Source organism: Orbicella faveolata, unplaced genomic scaffold (assembly GCF_042242905.1).
Source record: "Orbicella faveolata isolate gen_17 unplaced genomic scaffold, um_ofav_v1 contig_34, whole genome shotgun sequence".
In the NCBI taxonomy this organism is placed as follows: domain Eukaryota; kingdom Metazoa; phylum Cnidaria; class Anthozoa; order Scleractinia; family Merulinidae; genus Orbicella; species Orbicella faveolata.
The window spans coordinates 27,202,884-27,215,000 of record NW_028301563.1 but is presented as its reverse complement, the minus strand read 5'-3'; the positions used below and the strand labels follow the sequence as shown (position 1 = coordinate 27,215,000).

Genomic DNA, 12,117 nt, shown 5'->3' with positions numbered 1-12,117 from the left:
GCGATTGGAAAAAAATGCATTTTTGTCCAAAACCATGTCCGGGCCCTGGAACCGTGTGAAAACGATTCGTGATGTCACGAGTTGCATGCACTTAGCCAGCGTGGGTCTTTTCTCTTATATTGTTTGTTATTGTACGGTCTGCAGTTATACCTAATCATGCAAGATAACGAGGATTTCTCGAGCGATTAGGGTACGGAATGTATTTTTCATATTTATCTATCGACGACGGAGTTGTTCTCAGATCACGGGAGATGGAATCATGAGCTGACATTGTGTTTGTTGCAAAGGGACAGGCGGTTCGACATCGGCATCAACACCGAGATCACATGGCAGCGATTCTGCACAAATATCAGCTGTTTGTTTCGGTTTCTCAAGTGGAAGCGTGATCGAGAATATCGAATAATCTAAGAGTAAGTAAAAGAAAAGCATAAAACTACGTATTGCTGGTTTTCAGTGTCACGCAATTCAAAATAGATCAAAATAAAAATCAAAACCGGTCAATAGATTAAGTCCAGAATCTGGGAAATCAAAGAAGGTAAATATGCAAAGACTATCGCCAAAATTCTGGTCACAGCAATTTTTCTTATGCGAGATACGCGGGAAAATTTTTTACCCAAATTTATAGAGACTTGTATGGAGACGCCATGATGGTGCCCATCCGTATGGGCACCAACATGGCGGCCGGAAACCAGCAAAAACATCTGTCACTGAGTTTTGTTACAAAAGGGTGAATTCATCCCTCGAGGAACTCTAAAACACTAAAATAATACTTTTTCTAAGACATGAACTGTTCAGATAGCCAAGTTCCCCGAAATAAGTCACTTTTTTAACCATCATGACAGCTCTCTGGGCCGTCACGTAAATGCCGCGTCACGCAATAGCTTAGAAATTCAAGCGTAGTGTATCACAAAACCAAGAACCCATTCGGAGCGAAAACTTGTGTGAATATTAGTTTTTAGCTGCTCTTATACATCGTTAAAGTAAAATCTCAGGAAGATCAATAGTTTTGTAGTTCGAATTTTAGTGACGTCATGTGAAAACCAGCTATAGCAGCAAACCGAGTATTATTAGACGAAATTAATGCGTATTTTCTCACCTTTTACGAAGCATACACATGCTTAGCTGACTTTGCTCGCGCAAAGTATGTGTATTTTACTGCAGTTCCATGTCATCTTCATATGGCAGGATCTCTCTTCTTTCTCTCCAAGATCCTGCCAAGATCAGTTGCCGAGATCCTGCCAAGATCTTGCCAAGATCTTACCAAGGTCTTGCTAAGGTTCCGCCAAGATCTTGTCAAGATCCTGCCAAGATCTTGCCAAGATCCCGCCCAGATCCTGCCTAGATCTCATTGAAGCCATTTTGTTTTACGAGAGCTCTGTTTGAAATTCCGTGAATCAGCACAATTCGCTGACCAAGGAGCCCCTGGACTCAGGAAACGAGAGCAGGTGAATTGCATATTCAACTTGATCGCCAAACAGCCAGTAGTAGAAATGGATGCGTCACTGAAAAACTTGTCATCGAAGTGTTTTATTTCGTAATTCTTGGAATCAAGTAAATTATTGAAATCACAGTGCGAACTTGGTAAGGATCAACATCGCAGTTATTTATGAATTGACAGATTGATAGGCATTCACAGTGGCGTAAAAATCTGAATTCAATACCATTTTTACAGAAAAAAAATAGAAAACTTTTGTCTTGTTAAGAGGTTAATCGTATATCGTTACGCGATCTCTGTGATGGATTAAAAAAAATTGCAGAGACAATCGTTGCGGGACAACGGCGTGATACGTAATGAAAATACAAACACACTTGATATGCGATCATACAAGCCACATCTTAAATATGTTCTATTAGTTGCTAATTTGATTCCCTACACCCCTACGCTTGTTTTGGCTGCTTCACTTTCGCTTAATAGTCTGACCTGTGATTATTTCATTCGTTTTATGCCTTCTTTTTAAAGGAGCCAAGTCACGCCTAGCCGTTCTTTGGAATGTAACGCAACGCTCTCCCGTGACATCTCAAAGAACGGCTGCGAAGGAGACTACGTCACACCAGAATTTTTCAAGCTCGTTGTTTGAGATCTGTTTCACCTGTATCCTCTTGGTTCCCTATTGTTTTATTTAAAAAAAAAAATTATTTTGAGGCTGTTCAATATTCAACCGTTAATTTTCTTGTGAAAAGAAAAAAAAAATTGAAATATTGTGACGGAGCTCTGTAAGGGTAAAAAAGCATGTGGTTAGGAACCGCTTGGCTTTTTAATGTTTGTGATAACCCGTTTTATTGAAAAAAAAAAAACGTATCATAACAGGCCCTCATAACAACCATACCTCGGGCTGCCTCACTTGTGCACGCCCAATCTAAGCATCCATTCGTTTATGAGCCATGGTACACATAACCTTAAATTAAAGCCTGTCTCTTCTCCTACGACAAATTATTTCCTGAAGAGTTTCTTCAACTTCTTTGGGTAGTAACATGAATAGAAAACCAATGACGATATAAAATGCAGCGACCATTTTGTAACTACCAAACTCTGCACCCCGGAAGATAAAATCTGTCAGAGCGTTGATAGGAATACCGAGAACGGTGCCGAGAGAGATGAACAAAGGGTGCGTGAAGGCGATGCCGAAGTTAATCAAAAAGTTAAATATTATTCCTAGAACCGCATTTCCACAAAGATATTTCCATGGAATGTTTCTCCAGGTGAAAACTTCGTAGTGAATGAAATGAAAGATGACAATGATTGGCCAGAGAAGTAATGTGCTGAGAAGGCCAAGACAGGACAAGAACAGAGAAACTTGACCCAAGGTAGCGTCTCCCACGATCCTTTTGAACCACACCTAAGATATAAGATAGAAGCAAGCGTATATACCTGTGTTTCACATCCCGGAGAGGGAAGGGAGTGGGGGAGTGGGTATCGCTCTGAGGGGGAGCTTAACTTGTGGTGGTTCTTTAAAGCAAGACACTTATTTTTTTCTTTATAAGAAAATCTTTTCTGAAGAATATTGAGGATGAAATCTGCGAGATATTAAGAAAATTTTAAGAATAAACCCGAGGCTGAGATTTTCGAAAAAGGATATAATTCTTTGTGTTGAAAATCTGTAAATACAATTCAGTTATATGTTTTAACTTAACCGTTTAAAACGATTTCTCTCTCTAAATGCGATACAGATCTAGACATCGAACATTTGTAATAATTAGATACCCCAATACATGCTAAAACGGAAATGTCATAATCTATAATTAAAGAATAATAAAAGAATATTTTCAGCCAAAGATCAGCAGGAAATTAGAATGTTCCGTCTGGGCCGGAAAAACAACATCCTTATCTGGAGAAAGAGTGTATACCTAGCTCGTTTCCAGGATCACCCTTTGTTTAAGAGATAACCTTACTGGAAAAATCAGCTTTTTTTCCGACAGTTAATGTTTCAGTGAGTTTCCGTCATTCTGGAACTCATGGTAAGTCTACTCGTTGTCGCAATTTGGGGAATTTATACTTTTGAGATTCAATAGCTTTAAGGCGATAATAAAGCATTGGTTTGTGTGAAGAGATCACATAAAGTTTTACCAGAGCCGTAGAGCCACTATTATTTCGAGTCGACTCAATTTGGCCACACTTCATTTTGGTGAATTCTAAAGGCCAATTTACACGATAAGACTTTGTCGCATGCGACAACCTTACGACAGGCCTGCGACATGACTTAGGACCATTTACACGGCACAGCATTCTCACTTACGATATGCCAAATGATATGCTACGATGTATGCCAAAATCGCGTACAATTCCACTTCACATTGTATCTGGCACCCTGTTTGAAATGTCCTTATGGTCGCTATTTTTTTCGACAAGGACTTCTTCTCCACTCTTCACTTAATTTTTCAGTCACCTCTTCACAAAAAGTTGTCTTCGCTTTTGTATTCTATGGTGACTTGCTAATGAATGACAACTTCGTCCGCCATTTTGACGCAAGAAAACCTCACCTTCCTCCCCTAGTTACAAGAAATTTGTCACAAAACACGTCATTTTCTACGCATTTTGGCTACGATTGTCGCAGCGTTTTAAAACCTGTTTTAAAATCCTACGACATTTCTTGTGACGTACACGACAGTCGTAAGCGAGTTGTACGTTTGACTTACACGAAACAATTCGTGTCGTACACAGGTCCTAAGCTTGTCGCATGCGACAAAGTCGTGCCGTGTAAATCGGCCCTAAGAAAGCAATTTCTGAAAAAAATTGTTAAATTTGTTTAATTGGTGTCACAAGTATCCTACGTAATAAGGTTTGGTAAAACAGATCTCAGAGGTTGAACCTTGAATGCATTCTATTCCCAGGGGTGCCACGGCGTAGACTTTCTCAAAAGGGACATGTTGGTCGGCATTTCAAACCCTACTGGTATTTTAGAACTTACCTTGTACAAAGCGGCCCCGATGGCTGCAGCTACGGACAGGACTCCTCCGGCAACGTTAGGTCCTTCAAAGCCTTCTGCATAAGCCATCATCACTATACCACCAATACAAAGCACCACTGCTGTTACCTGATAATTTAATGATAAATTTAATCGCAGCGAAGTTCCTTACTGAGTGAGGTGAGTAGATTCCCAAACGTATGGCACACCCTCTTATTTGGCTCGACGGGGGAAGGGGGGGGGGAGGGGGGAAAGGAGGAAGGTGGAAAGGGGGAAGGGGGGAAGGGGGAAGGGGGAAGGGGGAAGGGGGAAGGGGGAAGGGGGAAGGGGGAAGGGGGAAGGGGAAGGGGGAAGGGGGAAGGGGGAAGGGGGAAGGGGGAAGGGGGAAGGGGGGAAGGGGGAAGGGGGGAAGGGGGGAGGGGACCTTTCATAATAATTAATCACTGGGATGCCCGTCCGAAATTTTGACTTTCACCCCTTGGGCAGAGCTATCTGAGCATAGCTCCAATTCTTTTTTTATTTTACCTCAGAGGTACTACTCTCAAAGAACACACCATAAAGAGCTACATGATATTCATGTATGATGAAGTCACATGTTCTAAATGTTGTTACACGGATTTCCTTACTACTGGAATTTTACTAAAACAGAATGATGGTTTTTTAAATTTCTTGTCTTGCAACCCTAACAGATACCTTGTCAGCCAAAACACGAGGGATAAAATTAACATCCATAGCTGTCACGTGCTGTCTCTCCCGTTCATGTGACCAGAAGTACAAGGGTGTAAATAGCGAATTGTAATGGAGACCTGTCTAGTGGTGACCCGCAATGGAATAGTACCTTAAGGGAGGGGGAAGAATCAATATTCTAGTTGCTTCATGCCACAGAAACCGGGATAAGTTTTGCCAGCTGAGGCCACGAAGCTCATGAGACTTTACCAATAGTTCTCCTTACCTTAACAACGCCAAGTCTTTCCTTCAGCCAAATCAGAGAGAAAACATAAACAAAAGCATTACACGATGAAAACAGAGCTGTGACATCTGCTGCTCGTATGAAGCCGAGGGCGCGAACATAAGAGTAATTCGTTAACATCCACAGCAAGCAAAACGGACCCACGTATTTCAGTAACGACTTGAGATGCAGGCCTTGACTCCCAAACACTTTTTCACTTTCCCTATAGAACAAGTTCATAACAAAAACAAAACAGAAAATATTAAAGCTTGCAGCAAGTTCACTAACTACGTATCCTATCATAAAGAATTGAGCAATTTTAGCAATAGTATATTTAGTTAAAAATAAACGTGTTAAAATAAAACTTTTCTTATTCTATGTTATGTCATGCCAACCAGCGTTTTTGGTGCGTTTGCAGTTTGGAAGATAGGCGAACTTGCTTGGACGCTTTCCGTTTTTAGATTGAAACACATTCGCTTGGACGAAGCCAGGAATAAACCTGTCGCAATTGTTTTTCTAGCTTTTTCTAAGGTATAATGCAGTAAGAATTGTATTTTTTCTTCGTGCTTTAAAAAAAAAAAAAACTTTATGCAAGGTGTCCGCTTAATATGGGGTCCGTTAATACAGGTTTCACTGTATCATCAATGCCTTACCTACGTACTCGAAGGGTTAGCATGAGTAAGTATATCTTTTGTTCCGTCAGTGTTAGTAGCTATTGTCAGTATCAACATTATAAGAGGTAAAACAATAATAACATTGTAAAAAAGTAATGATAGTATTGTAAATTATGTTCGTCTTGATAGTAATGTTCTTGTCAGTATTGTAAGTTATGTATGGTATTCAAAAATAAATAAATAAATAAATACTAAGTTAATAAATAAACAGAAATTTAAAAAGAACACACAAAAAATTTATTTTAAGTTGGTAGTTTAAGCTTTCAAATTTATATATTTTTTTTTTCAATGGAGCAAACCTGTAAAATTGAATAATTTTCTTTCCTCTAAGCAATCCTGGCAGAAAATGGACAGGAAAAACTACAAGCATCCAGGAAGTCGAGAACCACGTGACTAAAAATGGCGCGTTGAAGTCTGGTGAGTAAGTACTCTGAGCAAACTGGGTAGACCCCACCCAGGACAAGGCGATGCCGATCACTATGGCAACGCCAATCAGCATCTTTTTTGTGTCAAGATGAAATCCTCGTGAAGATTCTTGCTGTGTAAGTGGCTCTAAAAGAAATTTAACAACAGCAGATATTGAGCAGTTGTTTTTCCATTGCTTTTATTTTTTGTTAGACATAATTATGCCTGGGACATGCAAGGGACTTGGTTGGATGTAACCCTAAAGGGATTTTACCTTATCTGCATCTACTTAGCTATCGAGGCACTGCTCTCTTGCGAATTGTATTCGCCCTTGCATGAATAACTTAATAGAGAGATTTAGTAATACGTTTAAGCGAACGGCAAACGGCAAAAATGGAACTTTTGCCGTCTGCTTGTCATTACTTTGCGCAAAAATGTGAAATTGTTTGCCTTAGATGCGAATAAGAGATGTTTTTGTAATTTTCTGTTGTATCTATGTAAGAATTATAAGAAAAGGGAGCGCAATCAAAACTGAAACGCCGTTCGCGTTTGCCGTAAACGTGGTTCTAAATCTACTTAATGTTTTTGGTCAAGAACAATTCTCTAGGCAACAAAACGTGCCGACTAAATTGTTACGATAACGATGCGGTATCACATGTATCGGTAACATTATCTATCCTTGAAAGACATTTATCCCTTTCTTTTGTTTTCTTTTTCTTTTTTTTTTTTTTTTTTTTTTTTACCTTCGTGATCAATAGCGCCCTTGCCAAAGCAGATTCATTATTAAACAAGTACTTCAAGATTGATCCGAATTAGTGTGGACAGTGATAGTGAAAACCGTGAATGGACGAAATAATTTTATGTGTCTGGGAGATCATAGCGTGACCGTTTAGTCACGCTATGGTGAGTTTATTTAATTAAGTCACGCGATCAGGACTTCAGCTATCCTATCAAAATTCGATTGATTACATAAACACAAATTTAGCTGACTTGAATGTTGTCATGTACCTGAGAATATCGCATCTTCGTTGTAGCAATCAATTCGTCTTTGATCATCCTGTCCATCGCCAGGTGTATGCAGTAACTTGGATTTTTCGCTGTACTTCACGTTCTGGTTATCGTTTTCCTGCATGATCAACTTTTCAGTCTTATCGCATGACAAAATGCTGAGTTGGGCAATTTTTACAGCAGATTAGTGATGAACAAACCGATGACGACTCAAATCCACTGTCGAAATTTTGTGATGAAGACCTAGTAACTGCTATGTCGACGTATAGGCCTTCGATCGATCAGACGAAACTGGCATAACTGCAAATTAAAAAGAGGGTATCATCACGGCTATTGACCTCTGAACAAATAGTCCATGCGCGTGATCAGAGCGTGAAGTAAAACAGTAGCATGATGTCACAAGATATATGGCGATTGTTTAACAGCTCTTATCACATGCGGGGTAAAATTACTAAATGCTGATTGGCTGAGACAGAGGCTATTTTTTTCTTTTTTTTCGTCCCAGGATAGAGTGGTCACGTGCTCAACAGTCTTCTGATTTGCCGCCAGTTTCTCAGGAAAAGGGGTGTCTTGAGGTCAACACGGTTAAGGAAAACAGTGACGGGGATTACATCTGTCGCGCTACACACCGGTTTGGATTGGCGGAAACAACAGCTGCAGTCATTACGGTGCCTCTCATAGGTTGGGTATATTCCATGTCAGTTACCTTTAATGGACTACAGTTTTGTCCTACTGTTCGGAATTAATTCCCCAAAATAACGTCTAATCATCAAAGAGACAGTCACAGAGAAATGATAATGTATATTTAGATGAGCATTTTTTTGGGGTGGTCAAGTTACTATATAGGACTGAGAGTTTGAGTTGTTTACAGGGAACAAATAAAGTCATCGTCTTATGTCGTAAACACAACAAAAGTGCATTGTTTCAAGTATAGGACTAATGTTACAGTAAAAAGACGATAATGCCTGACTTAGTTTTTGTGTTATTTACACAGGTACGTCATGGGACCAGATCCATAATTACTTCAGACCCAAATCGGATGACATCTATTATTTAAAACCAACTTCCAATGCTGCATTTGCGGTAAGGTCAAACTTTAGTAACATGGTCTAATTGATTCTTATGTATGCTTATGGTAATAATTTTTAATAAACCCGTTTCAAATTCTACCAGGCGGTACAGTTATTAAGAGACCCTGCTAGTAATTAAATCTTCAATTACCATGTTGTGCTTTCATTTCCTTGATTTTTCCTTGGTTGGGAGGTCCTATAATAGAACTAATTTACAAATATGAAATGTAACGTTTGCTTATTGCCATTGCTTGTGAAAACTCAATTTAAGAACGTGATTTTATCAAGATTAAGCGAGTATTTAATTAAGGGACTTGCTTGTTTATTTTAGACTGATTTTAGTGACCCGGATTAAAAATGAGCCACTTTAAATTTATTGCATAATAAAATAAGCAATTTGCATAACCTCGTCAGTTTCCCTAAAACCGGTTGTCTAAAATAATAGCCTTAGGTTTTCAATCGTGGAAAGTTGTACTGAAAGCGCGGAGTGTTCACTCCGCATGATTGAGAATCAGGCTCGCTGCAAGTTTAAGGAAACCGATGAAACCGAACTTTTTTAATCAAACAAGATTTAGATTTGCTTTTTTCACTCGTAGGTCTACTGTAACATGTCATCATATAATAAAGGCTGGACGCTAATCGCCCGATTCTCAAACAAAGACAACAAGAACTGGATGCGTGACGATGGTGGCTGGTGGTATGACCACCAATTACCCACAGGAATAACAACAGATCCATCCATTAACTCTGACATGATCTCACCAGCTTTTTGGTTGGTCAGCGGAAGAGAGTTTAAGATCACGCGTAACGTAGTGATGACTCCAGTCACACTGCTTTGTTACAGACTACAGGTAAGTGTTTGGGTGGACAAACATTCCGATCAAAAATCACAAGTTATGGCGACTTTAGAGATGGCAAAGTTTGGGCCAGTGACCAGTGCCTGGGAAGCTGCACGGTTCAATATGGTGGTCAGTACAAGTCAACAGACGGGTTTCAACGGGCTGAGTGCAGTGGAAACATCCAAAGCGCCAACAGCATCGGCTTCTGGTGTGACTGGGAGGCTGGTGATGGATCAGTGATGATGATTGGTGGAGGAGGAAGTGCTTGTCGATGTGCTGATCACGGGATTGGAGTAACAGAGAAAACGAGGTTTCTTTTATTGAAGGAGACGGCCATACTGAATACGATTTTGGTTATGATGCTTTGAAAAGTTCAACTCCATCCCAGTCCTACTCGTTGAATCTCTGGATCCGCTGAGTAGTCTTAATTAAAAGCTACATTTTCATAGAAGTTAACGCTCTGAATTATTTTGGAACTTTAAGATTGTTGCTGGGCGAACAAAAAGTGATATGATAATTAATATATACTGATTGACAACGTTACATGGAGTTTGATGAGATTGATACAATATTTATATTTGATTTATCTCAGTACCTTAAGCCTGAAAATAATTTTCTTGAAACGTTCCTATTTCTTTTACTTAAAATACATTTATATTTGCAGCGTTGGTTCCGCGTTGGATTTGAATAAACGTCGATGCAATCTAAAGGTCTATTTGTATTTCCACATCAAACGGGAAAATAGAAAGGTCGTAGCCGAATGTCAGTTTGGGGTATTACGTTTGCGTTTTTTAGGATTCTGTTCTATACTGAGTTAACGGTCTTTTCAAAAAAAAAAAAAAGCTTATCCTTTTTTTAAAATCACAATCCAGCTTAAACACGGATTCTAAAGTTGAAGCCCCAAAAAGCTTCTCACGATAATTGTGATTTTCAATTTCAGTTTTGCTATCTCTTTACAGTTCTCAGTGAAGTTTATTGTTAACATTTTCTGTCCTTTAGTTTAACATCGACTAACCTTAACATCAGACATAAGCAGTGGAAAACAATTTTATGTAAGAGAAATTCCTGGCCAGATTTCTGCTGGTCCATACATCAAAATCTTATCAAGAACAGAGAGACGGCAATCAATTTCACTAAGCTTGCCTAGCAAGGGATTTGCAATGCCTTGAGATAAAACAAATGCTTGGAACTCAATTCAGTTATGTTACTGAATTGTCTATGTTTTAGGAGAAAAAGGGAAACGTGTTTATAAGGATTTAGTAGAAATCCGTCAGGTGCACAGGGTTTCTGGTTTCATTGTGTTGTTTAAAGATACTGTTCAAATGATGCGAATTCCGTGATTTTGGGTTAGAATAATAGGGATTTAAAGATTATGCAGGTTACCTCAAAACCATAAAAATGAATTAAGAAGGATTTTGTTGATTTATATTAATGACAAATAGTTCGAGAAATGTTAAATAAGACCAGTATTTTTGTGTGCGATATAGCTAATGCTATTAACATGAACTCATTTGCAAAGCGGCCGATTATGAAGACGAGATGAGTTTGTATTACAACCGGCTTGTATTTATTTAAATGTTACTCCGAAGAAAGCAAATTAAGTCGAGGAAGCGAACAAAGTATTGTAAAGTCAAACAATGTTATTACTAAGCAGTTTGTTCAAGTTATTCGAGTTATTCATTGCAAAGTAACTGCACGTGGGGGAAAAAAAGCTCGGGCTAGCTTGCCACCAAGGAGCCTTTCCCATTCGCTTCCCCAAGTTTTTTTTTTCTCCCCTCCCCTTATACCGCGAGTGCAACCGTTGGTTATATGACAATGAGTCGACGCACATGTCAGCGGCTTGTTTTCGATCATATCGTGACTCGGCACAGATTTCAGAGCTAACCTTCTCGTTGCACTGAGATCCTCTTGGGAGCGAAGAGAAAACTATATACAATCCTAAATACAACCTTTTATACAACCTTTGTAAGACAGGCGACTCGTTGCTTCACCTCTCTTTCGAAGCAGCAAATAACGGAATGTGTTCAAAGGATGCGACAGAACTGTTTTTGACTCCTGCCGTTTTATGAGCTAGTAAGCTTCGTCGATCGAATCTGCTTATCTTGGTCATCGCACGGACGTGAGGCCGGTGTTCGCAGTAATTAGGATTGACGTGTGCCCCAGGCGTCTCCTTCTGGTTAGGGTTCCAGCGAGAAGCGAGGACTGAGGACGAGCCAGTTAAGAAGAATGACTGATGATCTGGTACGAGGGTAAAAAGTTAATACATCCGGTTCACTGACGTGAACTTTCTCGCACGGACAGTTTAATAGGACATTTCACTGGAACGCTTTGGTTCATCAGTATTAGTTAGAAATGTACGATGTTCTACGAATAATCTTAACGGTGTTCCACTGGGAGGGGGAATCGATTATGAAAAGGTCGGGGATGCTCGTCGGAAAATTTGAATTAAACCCCTAAAAGAGATGAATCTGGGTGCGACTCAAGCTGTATTTGACTCTTAAAAGATACCACTTAAAACTGAATAGGCTTGATTAACAGCCGCTGATCAGAAAAGGAGCCCGCGCTAGTAGACCGGACTCGAGAGACGTGTGGAAATTCAGCCTAAAACGCAAACAAGAGCGTTTCTTTTATTATTGTGTCTTCAAGTGAAGCCTAGAGTATACTTTAACAGGTAAACGTAGTGACACTTCAACACCCTAAGTGAGGGCAGAATCCTTCGCTTAAACACATAAGCGAGACCTGACGACGAGCATCTCCGATATTTTCATA

General features: G+C 39.6%; 1 protein-coding gene and 1 pseudogene across 1 annotated transcript in view; one reads left to right on the top strand and one right to left on the bottom strand.

Moving 5' to 3' along the window:
* The window catches only part of LOC149105547 (solute carrier family 35 member F3-like), an 89,927-nt gene extending 82,128 nt beyond the window's left edge, over nucleotides 1-7,799 (bottom strand). Inside the window, exons 1-5 of the mRNA XM_089270694.1 lie at nucleotides 7,440-7,799; nucleotides 6,326-6,578; nucleotides 5,356-5,575; nucleotides 4,407-4,532; nucleotides 1,512-2,837 (exon numbers count right to left, since the gene is read on the bottom strand). Coding sequence (XP_089126820.1) covers nucleotides 2,403-2,837; nucleotides 4,407-4,532; nucleotides 5,356-5,575; nucleotides 6,326-6,578; nucleotides 7,440-7,563 — 1,158 coding nt within the window. The 5' untranslated portion in view covers nucleotides 7,564-7,799 and the 3' untranslated portion in view covers nucleotides 1,512-2,402. The remainder of the gene's footprint in view (nucleotides 1-1,511; nucleotides 2,838-4,406; nucleotides 4,533-5,355; nucleotides 5,576-6,325; nucleotides 6,579-7,439) is intronic.
* Nucleotides 7,800-9,111: 1,312 nt separating this feature from the next.
* LOC110055471 (uncharacterized) lies at nucleotides 9,112-10,235 on the top strand (annotated as a pseudogene).
* The last annotated feature ends 1,882 nt before the right edge of the window (nucleotides 10,236-12,117 follow it).